The sequence below is a fragment of the Neomonachus schauinslandi genome, chromosome 4 (assembly GCF_002201575.2).
Source record: "Neomonachus schauinslandi chromosome 4, ASM220157v2, whole genome shotgun sequence".
NCBI classification, from domain to species: Eukaryota; Metazoa; Chordata; class Mammalia; order Carnivora; family Phocidae; genus Neomonachus; species Neomonachus schauinslandi.
Genome location: NC_058406.1, coordinates 90264558 through 90287159, shown reverse-complemented (window position 1 = coordinate 90287159; position 22602 = coordinate 90264558). Strand labels below are relative to the sequence as shown.

General features: G+C 43.2%; 3 protein-coding genes and 1 non-coding gene across 5 annotated transcripts in view; 1 reads left to right on the top strand and 3 right to left on the bottom strand.

Annotated features, from left to right (window-relative positions):
- The window catches only part of ELAPOR1 (endosome-lysosome associated apoptosis and autophagy regulator 1), a 65355-nt gene extending 63600 nt beyond the window's left edge, over positions 1-1755 (bottom strand). For both annotated transcript variants that reach the window (XM_021690036.2, XM_044914086.1), the window contains exon 1: positions 1582-1755. In XM_021690036.2, the coding sequence (XP_021545711.2) occupies positions 1582-1734 (153 nt within the window). In that variant the 5' untranslated portion in view covers positions 1735-1755. The remainder of the gene's footprint in view (positions 1-1581) is intronic.
- A 1082-nt stretch (positions 1756-2837) lies between these two features.
- On the top strand, positions 2838-12209 carry CFAP276 (cilia and flagella associated protein 276). Its single transcript, XM_021690292.2, has 5 exons — positions 2838-3017; positions 10509-10625; positions 11103-11218; positions 11574-11704; positions 12139-12209. The coding sequence occupies exons 1-5, from the start codon at positions 2937-2939 to the stop codon at positions 12207-12209; spliced, it is 516 nt and encodes a 171-aa protein (XP_021545967.2). The 5' UTR covers positions 2838-2936.
- Positions 12210-14267: 2058 nt separating this feature from the next.
- LOC123324792 lies at positions 14268-14676 on the bottom strand. Its single transcript, XR_006540057.1, has one exon.
- Positions 14677-15899: 1223 nt separating this feature from the next.
- On the bottom strand, positions 15900-21186 carry TMEM167B (transmembrane protein 167B). Its single transcript, XM_021690057.1, has 3 exons — positions 20971-21186; positions 18898-19029; positions 15900-18357 (listed from the first exon to the last, which is right to left on the bottom strand). Exons 1-3 carry the CDS (start codon positions 20978-20980, stop codon positions 18275-18277), a joined length of 225 nt encoding a protein of 74 aa, XP_021545732.1. The 5' UTR covers positions 20981-21186; the 3' UTR covers positions 15900-18274.
- Positions 21187-22602: the final 1416 nt, after the last annotated feature.

Sequence of the window (22602 nt, the reverse complement as noted above, 5' to 3'; positions counted from 1 at the left end):
TCTGCTTTTGGCTCAGGTCATGATCTCAGCATCCTGGGATTGAGCCCATGGCAGGCTCCCTGCTCAGCAGAGAGTCTGCTTCTCCCTCTCCCACTGCCCCTCCACCTGCTCTTGTGCGTGTGCACTCTCTCTCAAATAAATAAATAAAATCTTAAAAAAAAAAAAAAAACCAGTTCATAAAGTGGCTGAGTGGAAATGTAGACGGTCCAGGGCAGGTCATCATTGGAACTGATAAAAAGTTATCAAAAGTGCCACTGACTGGGATCACTTGTGTCATATTCATGAATGAAGTAAAAAATTATCTCTCTTTCCCCTCACCCTTCACTTTTTCATGGTCTGTTATGTTGTAGACAGTCTAATGGATAGAGCACCTTCATAATAACATAGTTCCTTGTGAGAGGGGGTTGTTGTTACTAATCAGTGAACACTGACAACTTACAAAAAGTATTTCAATCTCTCAAAACCCTAGCCCAGTATGACACTGGAGATCCTTTTTACAGGGCTAGACTCTTGGTGTATTATGAAATCTTTCACATCTCACAGAGATAACAGAACAACTCTTATTTTAGTATATGTGCTGCCGAAGCGAGCACCAGAACAACTCTTATTATTTTACCTTCCCCAATGCAGTTCTGGTATTTTGTTGTTGACTCCGCCATATGGTTAAAAAAGGTTACCAGAGAACAACCAAATAATGTTATTTCAACACTATAGAAACTACTGAGTTTTGTTACTCCTTAATACCTTTGTGTCTCCCTCCAAAAAGAATGCTCAAAGAATTTTCATTTGGAAGACATTCACTACCTATTGTGTGAATTGTGTTGGCAACCTTTTCGAAACACCTTGAAAAAGACTCATGACATATGTCAGCAGAAGTCCAGAGAAGGAAAGTAGAGACTGGCGGAAAGCGAGATATTACAGACTCAAAGTCTGGTCAGAGGGGTTGTGGGCTGTCAGGTACACTAAACAAAGCGCACTGGGGGAGGCAAAGCACTTAGCAGCCCGCAAGGTAACTGGATGTTTAACAAGGAGGGGGAGAGAGAGGTGATGCGTTCCTTCAGTCCCCCTGGCATATCTCCCACCTTCACACTCTTTTTTTGAAACCATGATAAAACCACAAGGATTCCCACTTTGCTCCCCTACTTTCCTCTGGCCTTCCTAACTCCTTTCTTACCCCGTTTTCCCCTCTCGCTTTCTGATTTGCCCCTCTGTACATAATCTTTTATTTTCAGCTACTTTTAAGGTAATTCCATTGCAGCAGGAAGACAACCCATGTCTTCTTCCTTCATTCCCGAGCCCCGGGACCCAGGTCCCTCCTGGGCTCCTTGGAGCTGGGACCTTCCCCTCTGAGCTCAGCAGCCCAGGCTGTGCGGATGATCTGTTTCGTGAGTCCTCCAGTGCGCTGGCCTCCCCATGACGCCAGTCTGCTCCTCTTCCCCCCCCCCCCCCCCATAACGCCTCATCCCCGAAGAAACCTAAACTCCGTGGCCTCTGAAACTGTCTGTGCCTGGGTTCCCAAGATCTCCGCCAGGATCCAAGATTTCTCTGACCAAAGTGGGGTCGGGCCGGGGAAGACAGTACCTCTTTGCAGGCGTGAAGCTCCGGTCCCGCTCCCTGGGTCACCTGGAAGGCGGTCCCAACCCAGAGCAGCAGCCGCAGAAGCCGGAGTGTGCGCCGCTCAGTTCGTCCCCTGCCTCGGGCAGAGGGATGGAGGCTGCGCCCCGGCTCAGCCATAGCGTCGTCCTGAGCGAGCGCCAGCAGCGGCTCAGGTGCTGCGGCCGCGGCTACTGCTGGCAGAAGGCGGAAAAAAAGGGGAGGGAGGTTCACAGGGGGAGGATGCAAGGGGCTGGGCTCGCTTCAGTCACCTCCCTGCGGCTACGCCAAGGCCGCCCATCCTTCCTCCTCCCTCCTTCTCCTTCCTCTTCTCCTCCTACCCACGTCGCCTTGGCAACCGCCTCCTCTTTCCCTCCGCGCGGATGGGTCAGGGACCACGCGCTCCTCTGCCGCTTACCTGCCGGTCGCCATGGCAGCCGCAGCCGCTGGCGCGCGCCGCGTGTAACTGCGCGCGCCCGGGGTCTGCAACCGGCCCAACAGGCGGGCACAGGGGTCGTGTAAAGAACGCAGTAGAAACATCCTCCAAGCCAACGCCACCAAATTCACGTTTTCCATTGCTCTTTCGGGTCATGGGCCATTTATGAGCATCTCTAATTTTGCAGGCGTGGCGTTCGACAATACTTATTTAGCACCTCCTTTGTGCGCAGCGATAAAAGGAAGATTGAGACTCCGTCTCACCTCCAGAAGTTACAGCCTGGAAGAGTGGCCCCGGTAGATGTTACCTACTGCAACAGCCGCTTCTGGAGATCGTACTTCCATCCCGCCAAATCCACCCGTGCCTCTACAAACGTCTCTATGCGAAGCCTTAAGACTGGCATAGTTAAACCGAGTTTAGGCAAGGAGGGTTTGCGTTAGCCTGCAATTTTCCAAGCACGATACCTGGGCTCTTCCGTCTCTTAACATCCTCATTCTCTCGTTGCTTTGAAAAATTCTTTCGTTAGATGCGAGGGAGAAGGAAATTCCTGGGCCATCTTTTAGGACTTCTTTACTCAGCTGAAGTCTTTTGCAGAAGTCCTGCACGCCGGGAGGCCGACGTTTTTCAACTAAGGCTCCCAAGGGCAAATGCAGGGCTCCCTGGTACGCTCGATGGCGCTTTCCCCTCTGCGTTCCCCGGAGCTTCCTTCCGAGGGGTCTCCCGCGCTGGACCGCCAGGTGGCGCCCTTCTCGAAGGGAATCCACCTCAGTCACAGATGGCGGGAGAGTTGCCGGGCAACCGAAACTGGGCGTTCCAAACAATTGGGACCCGGGATCCTTCGCGTGCGTTGTGTGCGGCTGCGCGGGCTTCCCATCCCTCACACCAGCGGCTCACTCCGCATTTTACCATGCCTTTCACCCGAGACCCCTTCCAGCACCCTACGTTGGATAACGATGATACCTTCCTGGGAAAACTCCGGGCTTCCAAGGTACTGTGCTTTCTGGCGTAGATTCCCACCAAGGTCGATGGCACTCTTCTTTCTGTTGGCGTGATGGGCAGAGATGGTAACTTAAAGCACTCTGGTGAGGACACTGACTCAGGTACCGGAGAAGTTTGTTTTCTGGCTGCCTCCTTGGCTCCATATTCAGATCTGCTAACGTTTCAGAGATGCTTTTGAGGAGAGGGAAGTTGAGCTCTAGCCCAGAGGAACAAGGGGCTCTCGCTGCGCAAAGCGATGCTTGGTATAATGTGGATTAATCAGGCCCAGGTCCCACCAAGCCACCCTTTGCCCTGTTTGGAAACCTGTTCTCTGAAAAGATATGAGATATGGAATGGGAGAGAATGGTCTGGAAGCCACCTGATCATGCTTTATACATCTGCCCTCACACCACCTCTGTCTTTTGGTTAATGCTGGTATGTGTTTATGTATGTGTGTCAGCGATTTGAGGAATTTAGATGATCTTTTTTTTTCTGGCAGAAGTATTTGGGATGCTTGAAATGGTGCAAAATAAGGTGAATTCAATAGTAATTGTGGCTTGATAAAAGAATCAAAGAGCTTCCTTTTGTTTATTCAACATTTATCATTTACTATATGCCGGGCACTCTGCTCAACACTGAGGATGTAGAGAGGAGTTAGATATGGCTCCTGCTTTAGAGAAACTCTAGTAGAAAAGCTGACAACAGTAGCAGCAAAAATGCTCGCACAATAGCACATGTGTTGTGACAGAGTTATACATCGTGTGTCAGGAGAACTGGGAGCTTAAAGGAAAGCTTCCCAGAGCAGGTGAGTTTTCACATCCGAATATGAGTTAGCTGGGCCAGGTGAGGGAGGAGGTGGAATGTGAGTTAGAAAGAAGGAAACAAGAGCCAGACATTCAAGGCACGGCGGCAGCAGGTGCACATACATGGAAAGGAGAGAAAGAGTGGCCTGTTTGGGGCCCAAGAGTCCAGAATGGCTGGAGCATCAATGTGAGATGGAGGAGGGGAGAGGGCAGAAGCTGGAGTCACCTTGTTGGGCTGGGTGTGCTGTGTACACCATGCTAGTGAGCTAGGATTCTATCCTGGAGATGCTGGGGGATCATGTCAGGATTTTAAGCACTAGAGTGACACAATTAATGGGTGTCTTAGAAAGCACAATGGCAGTAGATTGGATAGAACGGGAGTGGGGACAAGAGGAATCAGCAAGGAGGCAGGAGCCTCAGAGGGCAGCAATCTCCAGGAGAAATAATGGATCTAAAGCAGGGGATGGCAGTGAGGGGTAGATGTGAAAAAGTTGCCAAGGGCAGGACTGATGAAACTTTGTGGCTGGATATGGGCCCAAGAGAAGGGACAAGTCTAGGATAGCTCCTAGATTTCCGAGGGCTTGATTGATACCATTTACTGAATGGAGGCATCCAGGGGGAAGCAGGTTTGGGAGAAAGATGTTCAGATCAGTTATGTAAATGTTGCTTTTGTGGTGCCTGTGGGACATTTAAGTGGAGATGAGTAGCAGGCAACATGGTTGGGAGTTCTAGGTTGAAGATGTATATCTGGAAGCCGCAGTATCCATGTGGTGGTCGAAGCCATAGGAAGGAATAAGCTCATCCAGTGAATGAGAATACGAAAAACAGAAACGAAACCCCTGGAGAATGCACTGTCTAAGGGGCAGAGGGAGAAAGTAGAGCTGACAAGGGAGCTGAGCAGTAACAGCTAGAGGCAGGACGAAAACCAGGAGGAGCTGGACCCACAGAGCATGGAGAGAACATTTGAGAGAATCAGAATCATGGTGCCAGAAAATGCAGAGATCAAATAAGATCGGGTCTGGAAAAGATCCACCTAACCTAGCTTAAATAAAGATCATTGGTCACCAGCAAGAGAAGTTTCAGTGCTTGCTTGAGAAAGAGGCCAGACTGCAGTGGCTAAAGAGGGGACTGAAAGGGGGAAGAAATGAAGATAGTAAATGCTGACTCTTGAAGTCTAGTTCTGCAGGGAAGGTGATAGAGTGGTAGTGAGACAGTCATAAAGGAATGAGAGAGAAGCTGGGTATAGGGGATGGATGCCAGGATGGTGTCTGTCTCTGAAACACAGGGAAAGGCTAGGTTCAGGGAAGAAACGTTCTTCTTTTTATTAGTGCTTTTGAAGTGTAGTTGACATGCAGTGTTCTATTCATTTCAGGTGTACAGCATAGCGATTTGACAATCCTATACTCTGTTCACCACAGTAAGTGTAGTCAACAGCTGTCACCATACGTTATGACAGTAGTATTGGCTCTCTTCCCGATGCTGCATTTTTCATGCCTGTGACTAATTTATTTTATAATTGGAAGTTTGCCTCTCTTAATTTCTTCACCTATTTCACCCATCTCTCCACCTACCTTCCTTCTGGCAACCATTAGTTTGTCTTCTGCATTTATGGGTCTGTTTCTGCTTTTGTTTGTTTCATTTTGTTTTTCAAGCTTCCACATATAAGTGAAATAATATGGTATTGGTCTCTCTTTGTCTGACTTATTTCACTTAGCAAATACCCTCTAGCTCCATCCATGTGGTCGAAAATGGCAAGATTTGTCTTTTTTATGGCTGAGTAATATTCCATTGTGGATAGATAGATAGATAGATAGATAGATAGATAGATAGATAGATAGATAAATGAACGGGTAAAGAATGAAGCAATACATAGGTATATATAGATATCACATTTTCTTCATCCATTCATCTATCAATGGGCGCTTTTGTTGCTTCCATATCTTGGCTATTGTAAATAATCCTGCAGTAAATATAATGCATATATCTTTTTGAATTAGTGTTTTCATTTTCTTTGGGTAAATACCTAGTAGTGGAATTACTGGATCGTATGGCATTTCTATTTTTCATTTTTTCAGGAGCCTCTATACTGTTTTCCCCAATGGCTGCCCCAATTTACATGCTCCCTTTTCTCCACGTCCTCCCAGTACTTGTTATTTCTTGTCTTTTTGATACTAGCCATTCTGACGGGTGTGAGGTGATACCTCATTGTTTTGGTTTGCATTTCCGTGATGATCAGTGATGTTGAGCATCTTTTCATGTGTCTGTTGGCCATTTCTATGTCCTCTTTGGAAAAATGTCTATGCATTTTTTAATCAGATTGGTTTTTTTGGTGTTGTGTTTTATAAGTTCTTTATATATTTTGGATATTAATTCCTTATCAGATATATCATTTGAAAGTATCTTCTCCCATTCAGTAGGTTATATCTTCATTTTGTTGATGGCTTCCTTTGTGCAAAAACTTTTTATTTTGGTGTATTCCCAATAGTTTATTTTTGCTTTTGTTTCCCTTCCCTGAGGAGATATATCCATAAATACGTTGATAAGGCTAATGTCTAAGAAATTATTGCCTGTGTTTTCTTTTAGGAACTTTATGGTTTCAGTTCTCACATTTAGGTCTTTAACCCATTTTCATTTTGTATTTGTGTATGGTGTAAGAAAGTGACCCAATTTCATTGTTTTGCATGAAGCTGCCCAGTTTTCCCAGCACCATTTATCAAAGAAACTGTCTTTTCCCCATTGTATATTCTTGTGTCCTTTTTCATAGATAAATTGACCATATAAGCATGGGTTTATTTCTGGGCTCTTTATCCTGTTCCACTGATCTATGTGTCTAATTTTGTGCCGGTACTATATTGGGGTTTTTTTTTCCAGTTTATGTATTTGTTTTAGTAATCTCTACACCCAACGTAGGGCTCGAACTCATGACCCCAAAATCAAGAGTTGCATGCTCTCCCAACCAAGCCAGCCAGATGCCCCAAGTACTCTATTTTTTTTGATTACTATAGCTTTGTACTATATCTTGGAATCTGGGATTGTGGTACCTCCAGCTTTTTTCTTTCTCAAGGTTGCTTTGATATTCAAAGTCTTTTGTGGTTCCATAAATTTTAGGATTATTTTTTCTAGTCCTGTGAAAAATGCTGTTGGTATTTTGTTGGGGATTGCACTGAATCTGTAGATTGCTTTGGGTAGTATGGACATTTTAACAATATTAATTCTTTCAATCCATGAGCATGATATATCTTTCCATTTGTGCTGTCTTCAATTTCTTTCATCAGTGTCTTATAATTTTCAGAGAATAGGTCTTTCACTGCCTTGGTTAAATTTATTCCTAGATATTTTATTATTTTTGGTGCAATTGTAAATGCAATTGTTTTCAACTTGTCTACCTGCTACTTTGTTATTGATATATAGAAACACAACAGCTTTCTTTATATTAATTTTGTATTCTGCAACTTGAGGGAATTCATTTATTAGTTCTAATAGTTTTTTGGTAGTCTATAGGATTTTCTATATATAGTATCATGTCATGTGCAAATAGTGAGAGTTTTACTTCTTCCTTACCAATTTGTATGCCTTTATTCCTTTTTCTTGTCTGATTGCTGTAGCTAAGACTTCCAGTACTATGTTGAATAAAAGTGGTGATCGTAGACATCCTTGTTTTGTTCCTGAACTTAGAAGAAAATCTTTCAGTTTTTCACCATTGAAATTGATGTTAGCTGTGGGTTCTCATGTTTACCTTTATTGTCTTGAGATACGTTCCCTCTAAACCACTTGTTGAGATTTTTTTAATAATAAACAGATGTTGTATTTTGTCAAATGCTTTTTCTGCATCTATTGAGATGATCATATGGTTTTTATCATTCCTCTTGTTAATGTGATGTATCACATTGATTTGTGAATACTGACCCACCCTTGCATTGCCGGAATAAATCCCACTTGATCATAGTGAATGATCCTTCAATGTATTATTTAATTTGATGTACTAATATTTTGTTGAAGATTTTTACATCTGTTGTTCATCAGGGATATTGGCTTGTAGTTTTCTTTCATTCATAGTGTCTGTCTGATTTTGGTATCAGGGTAATGCTGGCCTTGTAAAATTAATTTGGAAGTTTTCCTTCCTCTTCTATTTTTTGGAATAGTTTGAAAAGAATAGGTATTAACTCTTCTTTAAATGTTTGGTAGAATTCACTTATGAAGCTATCTGGTCCTGCACTTTTGTTAGTTGGAAGTTTTTTTTATTACCATTTCAATTTTGTTACTAGTAATTGGTCTGTTCAAATTTTCTATTTCTTCTTGATTTAGTTTTGGTCCATCTGACCTAATGCATCGTTCAAAGCCATCATTTCCTTGTTAGTTTTGTCTTGATGGTTTGGTTTTGTTTTGTTTTTTAAGATTTTTTTTTTTTAAATGCGTTTCCTTTTTTTTTTTTTTTGAAGATTTTATTTATTTATTTGAGAGAGAGAATGAGAGAGAGAGAGCATGAGAGGGGGGAGGGTCAGAAGGAGAAGCAGACTCCCTGCTGAGCAGGGAGCCCGATGCGGGGCTCGATCCTGGGACTCCAGGATCATGACCTGAGCCCAAGGCAGTCGCTTAACCAACTGAGCCACCCAGGTGCCCCGTTTTTTAAGATTTTATTTATTTATTTGACACAGAGAGATATAGTGAAAGAGGGAACACAAACAGGGGGAGTGGGAGAGGGAGAAGCAGGTTTCCCGCAGAGCAGGGAGCCTGATGCGGGGCTCGATCCCAGCACCCTGGGATCATGACCTGAGCCGAAGTCAGACACTTAATGACTTAGCCACCCAGGTACCCTAGATGGTTTATCCATTGATGTAAGTGGGTGTTAAAGTCCCCTAGTATTGGTGTATTACTGTCAGTTTCTTCCTTTATGTCTATTAATATTTGCTTTGCCTCGGTGATAGACATTGGGGAGGGTATGTGCTATGGTGAGCGCTGTGAATTGTGTAAGACTGTTGAATCACAGACCTGTACCTCAGAAACAAATAATACATTATATGTTAAAAAAACAAAAGAAGAAGAAGAAGATAGGAGGGGAAGAATGAAGGGGGGGAAATCAGAGGGGGAGACGAACCATGAGAAACTATGGACTCTGAGAAACAAACTGAGGGTTCTAGAGGGGAGGGGGTGGGGGGATGGGTTAGCCTGGTGATGGGTATTAAGGAGGGCACGTTCTGCATGGAGCACTGGGTGTTATACACAAACAGTCATGGAACACTACATCAAAAACTAATGATGTAATGTATGGTGATTAACATAATAATAAAAAATATTTGCTTTATGTATTTAGGTCCTCCTACTTTGGGTACATAGATATTCACAATTATGATATCCTCTTGTTGGATTGATGCCTCTATCACTATGTAGAGCCCTTATTTGACTCTTGCTACAGTCTTTGTTTTAAAGTTTATTTTGTCTAATATAAGCGTTGCTACCTGGCTTTTTTTTTTTTTTTTTTGCTTCCATTTGAATGGAATATCTTTTTCCATTCACAAGGGTTATCCTTGAGTAAAAGGTACATCCCTTTCTTTGAGATGGAAGGACATTGGATGTGAGGATGGTATTCATGGTTGACAGTCTTGACTTTCTCAATGAAAGACAGTCTCATCCTTCTGCTGAATGAGGACATGAAGGCTTATGTAGACTTTAAGGAATGTGAGGAGAGCTGCCTATGCTTGCATCATATATTTGTAGTTTTCTTGTTTCATTTGTCATCTTTTTTGGTGATAGCCCACTGTCTGGTACGTACTATTTAATTAATGTCTAACTGACCTGAGTTACACAGCACTTCCATGTATAGTGGGGAGGGGGGTTCCAACACTGGATAGGTTGAATTCGATTTCTACTAGGTTGAAGCTGTACTCACTGGAATTCAGTCATTATTCAAACAGTATTTCATTTTTGAACACCATGTGTTAAGTCGTGGTGCTAGGTACTGGAATACAGTGAACAATATGGCATTTTACATTAAATGACAAAATCAGTTAGGTCCTTTTCACGTTCATGCTGATGGGGTTCTATTTAGAAGACTGTCTAAGTGTACTAAGTGTCTAAGTGACTGTCCAGTGTACTTTTTCTTTGACACTTCTGCAGTCACAATGACCCTTCCCTGCTTACTGCAATCTTTTTCTCTTCCTGCTTAGACACTGCACTCTCCTGATTCTTCTCTTGACTACCTTAGTGTCCTTTCTCTTTCCTCTCCCCTCCCCATTATAATATTGTGCAATCATGAGCCCTTTTGGCCACACTCCTTTTTGTAGATGTCAGCCACTACTTCAAGTGGATGACCTCCAGACTTCTATTACTTATTCTGAGCTATCCTCCAAGTTGCACACTTCTCATTTTCCAACTGTTGACTGCATTTAGACAATTTACCTTTTCTTCAAATTCAGTACGTCTAAACCTGAACTCATCATCTTTCTTTCTTCTCTGCATTCTTCACCCCATCCCACTCCACCCCTTTTCCTGTATTCCTGGCCTACTTCTGTCAGTTCTAAGATTGAAAACTTAGGAGCATCAAAAGCCTGGGAGTCTTGCTTCATATGGTTCTTCCCTTTGAAGATATCCCTCTGAGGTTCAGATAAAATAGAACTGAATAAGGAGATGGATGTCGCTAAAGCTTTCACATCAGCAAGGCCTCCTGTAACCAGGTCCTGCGTGTGGTTTCTCTTTTGCAGAAACTGCCATATAAGAACCCAGCTCACCTTGCTCAGCAACAGCAACCCTGGAGTCGGCTCAGCTCAACTCCCACAATCACCTCCATGAGGCGGGATGTTTCTTTTTTTGATCCTGAGGTACCTAGCATTGAAATGCTATTTCTCTTTAATCTGCTTAAAACTCATATCTTTTTTGAAAGGTAGTCTGTCCCTCATGGCATCAGCATCTTTATTTCTTCCCCAGCCCAAGGTCCTACCAAATCTAAAACCTAACAGCAATTTATCTGGGCTCTGGGGAGTCAGAAGGCTTGTTTTGCTCCAGTTGACTATCTGGAGCAAATCATTTTCTCACCAGACTTTTCACTCTTCTGATTATAACCATAAATGAGGTAAGGCCCATTAAGCCCAAGTGAAGAACAATATGATTTCCGTATCTCCTGTGAGAGCTCACCCCTCATTATACTGACAAGAGTTAAAATGTCTTTGGTATTTAAGGAGTACAGGCCCAAAAGGGGTTTAGTCCCCTTTTGGGGAAAAAGTAGAGCCCAAAAGAACATGACTAGAGTTTGGGTAAAGGTAGCAAGTTAACCCTGGGGGGACTGACTTCCTCCGTAGATACCAAAGGATGACCTGGATTTCTGCTTAGCAGCCTTGTACAACCACCACACAGGGACATTCAAGAACAAAAGTGAGATACTCTTACACCAGGAGACCACCCAGGATACCCGTGGGTAAGTGGTGGAGGCAGAGCCTCTCCACCCTAAAGACACTGCCATCCAGTCATGTAAGGTAAAGTGTCACCTGGGAAATAACAAAGATAATCAACAGGAACTCATTTGTATACACATTTCTGTGCTTTTTACATCTGTATCTATAATGCAATTTCTGTATTTTTATTAACTAAAACAAACAAGAGATCCTCCAGCATTGTGATCTGTATAAACAAAATCTTCAGTTAATTCCCAGAGGGTAAAAAGGGCCTTTGGCTGCATTATTTCTGAGGCTGCATGCAACTATCTTGCCCTCCTCTCCTTTCTTCTTCTGATTGATTTCACTCTCCCTATTCTTCCCCATACCATCTTCTAGAATCATCAAGACCCAATTCCCTGGAGAACTTTTACCCCCTCCTCCGCCACCTTCCATCACTTCCCGAGCTAACATCAGACACTGGATCAACCCTAAGAAGGAGTCTATCCACAGCATCCAGGGATCCATAGGTAAGGGTTAGAAGACTGGATGGGCAGATGGGTGGTACAAGAGTTTTTTAAAATTGACCTAGGAATCAGGGAGTTGAGGTGATTGGTCATTAGGGAACTTCAGGGATAACTGAAGATCTTGGAATAACAGTGACTAAGTGGGCACATTATCAGAATACCAGAGGACATACTGCCTAAAGCTAGGAAATGAATTCACTCATTTTTCAGAGCGTTTAACTCAGCTTAGGTCTAGCAGACAAAAGGTCTAGCAACGGGCAGAAACCTGGGAGTGGAAGACCTATAGCTATCTCCCATCAGTCCTTTCTATAGGCCAGTTTCCTCACACGCAATACAAGAACCTCCACAATACCCAGAAATGTATGGATGATTACAGGTTCCCAGAAAAGGCAAAGGATTTGAAATTCACAGCCTACCCCGTTCTCTTTTCTCCACAGTGTCCCCTCACACTGCAGCCACCAATGGAGGCTACTCCCGAAAGAATGATGGTGGCTTCTTCTCTACCTAATGTTGACAGGTCCCTGGACTAAATTAATCATAATGGAACATCCTGCTGCCCACCTCCATTAAATAGAATTGTGCTGGATGAAGCCTCAAGTGTGTTACCCATGGACTTAAGAGTTGCCACTTGACTGCTCTTAAAATGTGGGAGGGAAGTTTTCCAACTTCTAGAAACTAGTCCTGCTGGACATATTTGCAATTTGGAAAGTCATCTTGCTGAAAAGCTAAGGATTTAGAACAAAACAGCACATGGGGCACCTTTGTGGCTCAGTTGGTTAACCATCTGACTCTTGGTCTCAGCTCAGGTCTTAGGTCTCGGGTCGACTTTAGGCCCCACATTGGGCTGGGTGTGGAGCCTACTTAAAAAAACAAAACAAAAAACAGTACTGTGTTTGGCAGGGGACAGGTATTCATATTTTGTAAACTGGACTCATTCCAAACATAGAAATATCCATTCAACATTTCTTGCAAACTTGTATGTCAGCCACTGAGCTAAGTGTTGGGGAAACAAGAGTGGACGTAGCTCATTCTCTTAATGAGCTTACCACACCATAATTCTGGTAACTCTGTGTAGCGTTAATGTTCATGCTGAGGTCACACTTAACATATTTCAGACCTTCCGGTTTTAGTCATCTGCTGGGCTCTACTTTTCCATAAGGGTTCCATCTTCCTGGACCTGGCTCCTTGCCACTGTTCATTCTCTTATTTTGCTATCTTCTTGCCTGGGAGTCCATTCCTTTTTGTCAGTTTGTGCTGTGAAATACAGCTCTTGATTCTTATAAATGTGGTTCAACAACCTGGTGCTTGGGCTTGAAGGTACCTAAAAACATGCATTAATGTGGTTTCTAAAATTATAAGTCACTCAGGGGAACCTGCTGTTAGATTGGGCAAGAAATTGCAGATCTTTCATAATATTGCAGGGTAAATTCCCATTTCTAAGTTTGGACAGCATATGCATTGTTGAATAATTCAGAGATGAAAGAGTTTCTTCCTGTTACTCAGGTACAGGGTCCTTAAATTCCATCAAACTATCGCAGTCCCTCTTCCACAGAGATACTCCAACCTATTCAGATATCTGCTGCCAAGTGGCAATATCAAATTTCAGTTCTCATTATTTAGAATGGCTGAAAGTGACAGAGAGGGGTGACTCTCTGGCTAATCATCTCATGCAGGTTGATACTAAATATTAAAAAATTTATTACCGTGACCCATATACATCGATGCTTTTAAAAATAGACTCACAGGGCACCTGGGTGGCTCAGTTGGTTAAGCGACTGCCTTCGGCTCAGGTCATGATCCTGGAGTCCCGCGATCGAGTCCCGCATCGGGCTCCCTGCTCGGCAGGGAGCCTGCTTCTCCCTCTGGCCCTCCCCCCTCTCATGTGCTCTCTGTCTCTCTCATTCTGTCTCAAATAAATAAATAAAATCTTTAAAAAAAAAAAAAAAATAGACTCACAGACTGCCCTAATAATTCTAATTCAGTAAATCTGGGGCGGGTCCCTGGAATCTTAACTCTTATAAGCTCTGCAAGTTCTCTTATGGAGAAATATATATATATATAACGCATATATATATATATATATATATACACACACACATGTATAACCTTTAGCAGCAGACGCTGTACACGGGGGCACCAGTGTTAGTACCACACAAAGGGCCATCACACGTCGGGCCTAAACGAAAAAAGGGAAGAGGGCGCCTGGGTGGCTCAGTTGGTTAAGCGACTGCCTTCGGCTCAGGTCATGATCCTGGAGTCCCGGGATCGAGTCCCGCATCGGGCTCCCTGCTCGGCAGGGAGTCTGCTTCTCCCTCTGACCCTCCCCCCTCTCATGTGCTTGCTCTCTCTCATTCTCTCTCAAATAAATAAATAAAATCTTAAAAAAAAAAAGAAAGAAAAAGAAAAAAGGGAAGAGACTAAGGAAAAACACTACAGCAGCAAACAAGGCTTCCGTGCCCTTCCTGCTCCCGCGGTTCGGGCGACGGCTCCTTCACCCTCGCTTTCGCCCCCCAACGCCGGGGCCCGCCGCCAACTGTTAACGCTTAGCCGCGCCCCGGGGCCGGGCTCAGATCAGAATCGCCTCGATAATCATTGGCCCGGGACAAGCCCGGCCTCGTCTATCTGATCAATTCATCACTTCTGAGCGCCGGGCCCCGTAAGACCGGCTCCCGGACCGCGGCGTTACCGCCGCCCAAGGGGCCTCGCTGCACAGCGCCCCGATGAAGGGGCTTCGCAGGAGGGTAACTTTTCATCTCGGGTCGGCCCGGCAGGGCTAGGGTCACAACCCGATCAAATAAGATCAAGGTGTAGGCGGGGGGAGGGGCTCAGGGACGGGCACACGCACTCGCCTTGCACGCTCCATGCGCACACTCACACATTCGCGCGTCCACTCACTCAGCCCACACGCGCTTCCACGCAGCATCGCACCACAACACAAATCACCCTCGCCCCAGGCCGCTCTCCCTCTGGGAAGAAAGCGGATGTCCGCACCCTCTTTTAAATTCCTCCGCCCCCTCCTCTGCCTCGGAGGGTTCTGGGAAGAACCACTGAGCACAGGCTCTCGTCCGGCATGCGCTTTGCTGCCCCCGCGTGGCTCGGAGGCGAACCCAGGTGCCGGAGAAAAGCTGAACAAATTTGCGCAATACTAAATCGTGCTTGTCTTAATGATCTTTGTGCAGGGACAAATTTATATCCGTATCTGTAGTTTTCCTTTGATCTTTGACCCGAGTTTTTGTCCCAACTTCTGAATATAAGATGATTCAGTCTTAGGAGATTTATAGGTGACTGCTTTCCCATGGAGAAGGCAAATCCTGGTCATTAACCAGTATCAGCTTCCCCAGGAGCTCCTTCCCCCAGGGGAGACGGAAACCATCATTTTACCAAAGGGAAAGGTGAGAATAGATTATTTAAAACCAATGTCTTGGTAGTCAGGATAACTGTGAAATGAATAGAGGTAGGAAGGCATATCCCTGTCATTTACAAGAGCCCCCTGGCTACCGAGAACTTGATGCTATGGCAGTCATATTGCTGAACCTTCACTTACTTTCAACTTTCAAACTCCCCAATGAGTAGTGAAAAAAAAGTAGTGATTATATAATGAGAATTAGCTCCTTTCACATCAGGGAACACAATTTTAATGTCTCAGTTTCTTCTTTCTCCTTCTTCAATGAAAAAGGTGTATGTGTGGGTAAATGAGAAGAACTTGGTGAATTTATAATTTGTAACTGCCAGTTCCACCACACACTTGAAATAAACAAATAGGGGGAAACTATCCATTTATGTGCCGGAATCCCATTGGCTGAAGGATTTTCTAGGTGCATGGCTGGTTAACCTGATAACCTCATTTGAATGAAGAAGTTTATGGCTGGTAATGGCAGATAATATTTGTATTTTAATAGCAGTGGTAGATAAAATGTATTGAGTGTTATCTGCCTTACTTAACATACCTCAAAACTTATTGGTATATACATGCTTATATATATAAGCTGATACATGTTATCAGCTCCCTCAAAGGAGAAAACTACACCTTCATAAATTCTGAACTATCATATATTTGGTGACCATCACAAGGGGTCAACAAGAATAATGATATTCACTAATGTAAACTAAAAAGGTATACTTGGGTAGAACCAAGGGAAGTATTGAACAAAGTTCAATGTATTGATCATGTGACAAATAAGTGGACAAAAATGGTAGGGAAAGAAATTTTATTTTCAAGGATTTGTGCAGACAATGGTGAATAAAAAACTGTATTAAACTATAAAAGGCTAACTTCATTCCACCCTGGCATTCAGGGTTTATGGTGATGCCAGTTTGAATCTGAGGCAATACTGCTATCCCCCTTCCTCCACCCCTAAAAAACTCCCTCAGAGGAACAACTTCCTACCATTTTCAGTTGAAAAACATATGACACATCAACCAAAGTAATGAGTTAAACAGCCTTCTGCTTATCTGCTTACATAAAGGCAAGAAATGAAATAAGCTGTGTATTTGTTTCTTGCTGTAAATTACCTTCATTCTGTGCACTTTTTGGTACATTCTCGTAGGAAAACATCTCAAAATATAACAATTTAGGTCAAGATGACTCACCCGGGAGGCTGTAAAAATTGGTTTGAACAACTAGAACTGTGAAGTGAAGCAGCTCTCCTCACCAAGCTTAGAGACATTAGCCCTACTGGAAAACAAGTCATTAAAGCTACAAAGTAACAAGTGCAAAACATGCTGAACCTCTATTTCCAGGGAATAACGTTCCTGCTGGTCAACAGGTCCCAAACACACCTACAAGGTGTAACTTCCTTTCTGTTCCAATAGATGTCCTTTCCCTTGTGTGAAAGATCCTCAGAAGTGACAATGGAAAACATATAAATCATTGAAATTTACCCTGCAGGCCAATTCTTGAAGAGACAAAAAAGCCACAACTCTGAGATGATTAGACATGTAGTGTTTACTTGAGGACTTTTTACACCTTTAGAAACCCTCAAAGCACTAAACTGTCTATATCAGAACCTAAACTTCCTAGCAGCTTTTCTTTGGGGAAAAGACAAAAAGACAATTTCCTGCCACACAGGGGTCAACCACAATTAACTTGTCCACCGTCAAGTTTTACTGTAATGGACAATTCAATTTGTTCCTATGTTGATGCCTGCTCTTTACAATAATTTTAGGCCAACACTCTCTCTTTTTAAATGGAGAATTCTTCCCTTCAAATGTTAAGTCATCTAAAATGATTTGTGTAAGAATTACCATATCCGTAGAAAAGCCCAGTAATCTCCATTGCAAACATGTTTTCCTTTACTTTAGAAAACACCTTCATTTTATTCGTGGATTCTGTGAACTTTCCAAACATCCCCATGAATATCAGCAACTTCTCTCACTCATTTGAATTTATCATGTTCTTATAATACAAAGAATTTCCAAGAGATAGCTAGAGTACTGCAATATGCGGAAAACTAAGAGTTGCCCAAGAAAAACAAGTGATCAATTAAAAATTGCCATAAAAATCCAGACTCAAACACAGAATAAGGTTGTGTCTTGGATAACATGACAAAACGTCCATCTAAGATAACAATAAATTCTTATACTAGTTGACTTTACTAGTGTATGAATTATATACTAGATTTCTTTTACCCTAACTGCAAATATATTAAAAATTATTTCTTCAATACTTTCTCTTTCCCCTAGTGGTGGCATTTAAGGCTGAGTAACACTATTTAGCACTCAGTAATTTAAAGTATATTAAAAGGCTTTAGGAAAATTGCAACAATGGATTCATTTTCCATATACCATTTGATGGGATGAAGTCTCCTTTGGGGGATACTGGTGAACAGAACATTTTTCCTTACCTAAGTTACTGCTTCTGGTCTCATCATGGACAGTTAATTCCCAAATCTTACGTAGACCCAGGTTTTCTTGGCAAACTCTTGAGCTACCAGCACACAGCCCAGCTATTTCATCTGTCCTCTGTTTGCAGTGAGGACCATGCCTCTCTCTTATGTCCCCAGATGGGTATATGAAAGAGAAATTTCCAAAGCCAAAAAATTTCCTTGGCATTGTATAACTCCTGTTCCTCCCTTCTCCACCCCACCCACTCACCCCCGCCCCCACCAACTTGCCAAATCCAAATCAAACAGTGAAAAAAAAAAAGTCCAAGACTTGAAAATTCTCTCTCCTTCCAAGAGGTGTGAATACAGCTTATGTTGTTCCCTAATGAGCCTCAGTTTGAAGAGATCCTGATGATGGGCTGAAGAACAGAATAGGTGACAGGTTTTTATGTAGGAGGTATGTAATCTTATCACCATGGGGTATTAATTTATCTGGACATTATATGCTCTCTGCTGAGGACTGATTCACACACAGAGCAAAGGAAGTTAGCTTTCTGGAGTCCCCTGAAGCATAAATAAGGTTTGTAACCATGAGGAATTTTCCCCACATATGGCAGGGGTAGATGCTGTGGTGTCATCTTGGGGACTTTGATGATTTTAGCTGAGCTCTCTTACGCTGGGCCCAGGCCACGGACAGTTTCTTCACCCTCATCCTCTTGGTTGGCAGCTGATGAGACGGATGCTTTGGAATTCATTTTACAAACAGGACGTAAAAGGCCATTACAACACAGGCGATTGCCACAGCAGCATGCAGCCTGGTTCCAATCACAGCGGCTGGCAGACAAAAGTAAAAAGAGAAAAGAAATCACACCCCGCCCTTCATTTAAGTCCTCACTTTCAAGGTGGTATTTTGAAATCTCTAGTCACAACAAAGAGACCTATCAAGGTTCTCAGGAACCCACCCGCGGATACATTTAAATACTATCCTTAAGCTCTAGGTTCTAGGTGAATATACTGTTTGTATTTTGCTCTATTTTGAAAAAAGATTTAGGTAGGTACGACTTACCCTTAATAAAAAGTAAAAAAAAGCATCTGAGTTAATGAAACTTAAAAAGAGACTCCAATATATTCTTTCCAGAAATTCAGAAAAACTTTTCATTGGGAAACTATTCCAACAGTTCTAGTCCAGTCTAAATGGCTTTAATTTAGATACTTTTACTCCATGGTGAATATTAAAATTACCTGGATGCTAAAATAAATGATTATGTAAAAGTGGAACCAAATGCAATGCCAGCCTGTCCCACCCGCTACACTTTGTAGCACCCCACTCTCCAGAGATGGCCATCTCCTCTCCCTGTCCAGAGATGATCATACCTTTGTAAAACACACCCCAAACTCCCTTCTTCTCCGAGAGCAGCCAGGTTTTGAGACGAGGTACTTTCTTGAAGTAAGCACAGGTGCAAACAAAGAGCAAACCAAACACCAGAATCCCATCCAAGGAGTACACTGTTACAGAAAGAAAAACAAACACACACACACCTTTGGTACTAATTTAGCTTGTGATCCCATTTGGAACTCCAAGGAGAACAGAGTGATATAATATCCAGGTGATAAAATCAACCAGCAATGCCAACCCTTGACAACAGGGAGCCAAAATCCTGGGACTAACAAAGTTACTTCATTGTTTCCCAAATTGCTTGTAGACAATCCCCTCATAAAGATTTCACTGCACCCTCTCCTCCCCTTTCAAGAGCTACAAGTCCTGAGAAGAGTGCATCACTTTAGTGGAATCAATCTCCCAGGAATGGCCAGTGTTGGTAAGTTTGAGAGAGGCGTAAGAATCCTTGGAGCCTGAGCTGAGGAAAGTACCCATGTTCCTATTATCAATCACTCATGTGCTAAAGGAGAGCCAGATGGTTAGCCAAGTCTCTCAGATCTGCATTTGTTGAAAAATACGTTAAGGCAAAAGTAAAGCTTAATGGAAATAGCAAGGATTAGAATTCATAAACTACAGTTTTCCTATGCTTATCTTATACCTCATGCATGATACTCTACTTACAAACCAAATTTCTGCTAGAATAACTAGATTCTTGTAAAAAAAAAAAAAGTAGGTGTCGACATAGAACAATTGTGGAAAAAAGCTTTGAACAATTAGTTCTATTTCTTACATATGTAAAACAAGCTATTTCTTGTACATGTAAGCACAATGAAGCACCTAACTGCAAAAAAAAAAATTTTTTTTCAGACCATAAAAGGAGGGAAGATAACTAAAAGTTACTCAGTGATTACTATGTATCAGATTGCTCTCTTATTTCTTGGTTCACATGATTTCTTCCTCCCAGAGATGTCCCTTCTGGTACTGTGCCTAGTAACCTCAGACCTGTGACTTGCCCAGGAAGCTCCAAAAGGATATTTTACATAATCAGTATCTGCCAGTTCTGGACCACTCTACCTCTCTCCAGATAGTTTTATCTCACAGCCAGGTGTCATATGAGAAAGGGCCCAGTAAATTAACACATACACTAAATTCTTATGATGAATGATGCTTTAATGTATTATTTAATGTATTATTCTTTTACTTTCATAAGTTCTTGCAGACAATGCCAAAATTCACAAAGAGGTGAAATCTGAGTCTCCACTGCTAGGCTTATGGAGAAGGTACTCTTGAGAAATGCTTTCCTGTGCCCCTCAAATCATACTAGGAGGCCTTCTCTTCTTTCCTATAAAGCTGACTCTAAAGACCATAAAAGTCCTGCTTCCTGCACTTCCCTGGAATTAAGAAATCATGTCTATAAAGTGTCCGAAGACGTCTGGAAAATTAGGTCGGATAAACAGGGTTGCAACTGCCACATCGTTTAGAAGAGGCAGTGTCTAAATCCAACCCTTGCAACACTAGCCAGGGTCTCCAGATGGGATCACTCAGGCAGGACTTTATAATCAAACAAGAGAAAGCTTACCGGCATTTTTTCAAAAACAAGGAGAACTTTGTTTAAGGGTCTACATTCGCCTCCAGGAAAGTATTAGGCTTGACACTCTCTGTGATTTCTTGGTCCTCCCAATGAGGCTACAGTCCGAAAGTATGAGAACGTAGGGGGCTGAGAGGAGGATCCTCTCTTCCCCTGGTCCTAAAGCAATAGTCCAACTGGGACTGGCCTGCCTAGGAGTCTTGCAAGGGCTAAAACGAACTTCTAGGAAGGGGGAAGAGAAAGCACAGACTAGGGACTGAGGACTCGGGGTGTGGAGACAAGAGGCACTGGTATTTCTAGATGGTCACGGGACGGGGGAACCGCGGAAGGGTTTGGGGGACAAGAGTTATGGGTACTGAGAAGCCACGGTGGGGCTGGGCTGGGAGGGGGCGGGGAGAATGGCCACGTCAGTCCCGGTCCCGCCCGCCACGTTTCCCCTCGTCCTTTACTCCCACTCTCCACTCTGGGCGTTGGCTCTCACCGTTCGTCATGGCGGCTGGGCCCGGGCCTGGCTAGGGGTTCCGGGATCAGCTGTGAGTGGTAGCGGCGAAGACTGGGGAACCCAGCTCCTTGTTGACACTTCCCGATCGGGGCCGCAGCGACGGGTAGGAGGGGTAGTACGCAGGCGCAAGAGCAGAGAGGCGAGCGCCGAATGCAATCAGGAGTGGCTAGCAGATTGCGGAGCTAGGGAACTTGTGTGGGTGGTGCTTGCTGCAAATGCACGCGTAAGAAGAGCGCCAGCCGAGAAGCTTCCTAAGTGGCCATGGTAACCGTGTCTCCTTCTCCCTCTGCCCCTCCCCCTGCTCATGCTTGCTCTCGCGCGCGCGCTCTCCCCCACCCCCTAATAAAAAATAAAATTCGGCGGGAGTTCAACTCAATCTTCCGAGGCTGAAATTTTAAGTAAGGTTACCAGTGATTTGACAAGGTCCTAAAGGAACTCAATGCCGCTCTTGCTGCAGTGCCATCTGCTGACTGCGGCCTGCTTCGTTACAGAAAAAAAAGCTCGCAAATGCCTCCTTCTAAGAGCTGGAGTGGAGACGAGCCAAAGGAAGTCTAATGCAAGACATACTCCTTGCAAAAATATAAATAAATGCGGGGCGGGGGGGCAGACATAGGGGATGAAACCTAAGACAAGGCCAGATATATTTATGCACATAAACAGACAAATCCCCCTGCCCAGATAAACTGCTCACAACTACTCAAAAACAACATAAAAATCTCTAATTGTCTTGGCCTTTGAACCTTTCAATTGTTATCCAGATCAGCATCAGCACTAATAATATCACTAGCAATCGTTAATTCCCTGCACCCATAGAGCCCAAACCAAGTCCTGAATAAATTCATGTTCACTAATTTGGATTGATCATGTAGCTCCTCTTCAACTAAAAAATTTCTCCTTTTTTTTGGATACTATTGAACTGTGCTAGCGTCACTGACCTGCACCTAATTGTTGTCTTTACTCAGGTTCTTCCACCTCTATATAGATGTTCCTAAGAAACTTACACCCTCTTTTTCTCATTATTAACTCTCACTTGGCAACCTATTCTCTTCATGGTTTCAACTACTACTTCTTTGCAGAGTTCTTAAGTTGATGTCCTATCCAAGCTCCAATCTTACATTTCTAATAGATGTTCTTCTGATATCTGAAATGTTTAAAGCCAAATGCAATTCCCCTCCGATTTCCCAGTTACTAGGATTAATATTCCTTTTCCCCAGTCACTAAAGTTTAAACTTGTAAGCTATCTTTGTGTCAATTAGCTTTTTTCAAGATGTCATTCAGATTGTTCCCTTTTCAATCCTGCAGCCATCATGTTAGTGATTGTCAGTCTTCTTTAAGCATCAATTTTATCCTCCAGTAGGGAAACTTAACATTCGTAGAAGATTTTGACATTTCCAAAGCCAACACACCTTGTCGTATTATCCTATTTAATCCTCACAAGTGCCTTATTACCCTATTTTGGAGATAAACTGAGGTTTAGGGTAAAACTCCCCAGTGTCACACTCTAGCAATAATTCTGGTCTTCTGAACTGCGGACTAGAAAATTTTGCTCCAAATCACAACTGTTGTTTCCCGTAACAGCAACCACTGGCTGCTAAATATTGTTTAACTCCT

Excerpts from the sequence above, each read along its gene's own strand:
- TMEM167B (XM_021690057.1), bottom strand. Across the intron at positions 18,358-18,897 it reads TTGGGGTGTGTTTTACAAAG|CCGCTGTGATTGGAACCAGG; the intron begins GTATGATCATCT and ends TTTGTCTGCCAG.
- CFAP276 (XM_021690292.2), top strand. The coding sequence starts at position 2,937 with ATGCCTTTCACCCGAGACCCCTTCCAGCACCCTACGTTGGATAACGAT. Across the intron at positions 3,018-10,508 it reads GAAAACTCCGGGCTTCCAAG|AAACTGCCATATAAGAACCC; the intron begins GTACTGTGCTTT and ends TCTCTTTTGCAG. Across the intron at positions 11,219-11,573 it reads ACCACCCAGGATACCCGTGG|AATCATCAAGACCCAATTCC; the intron begins GTAAGTGGTGGA and ends ACCATCTTCTAG.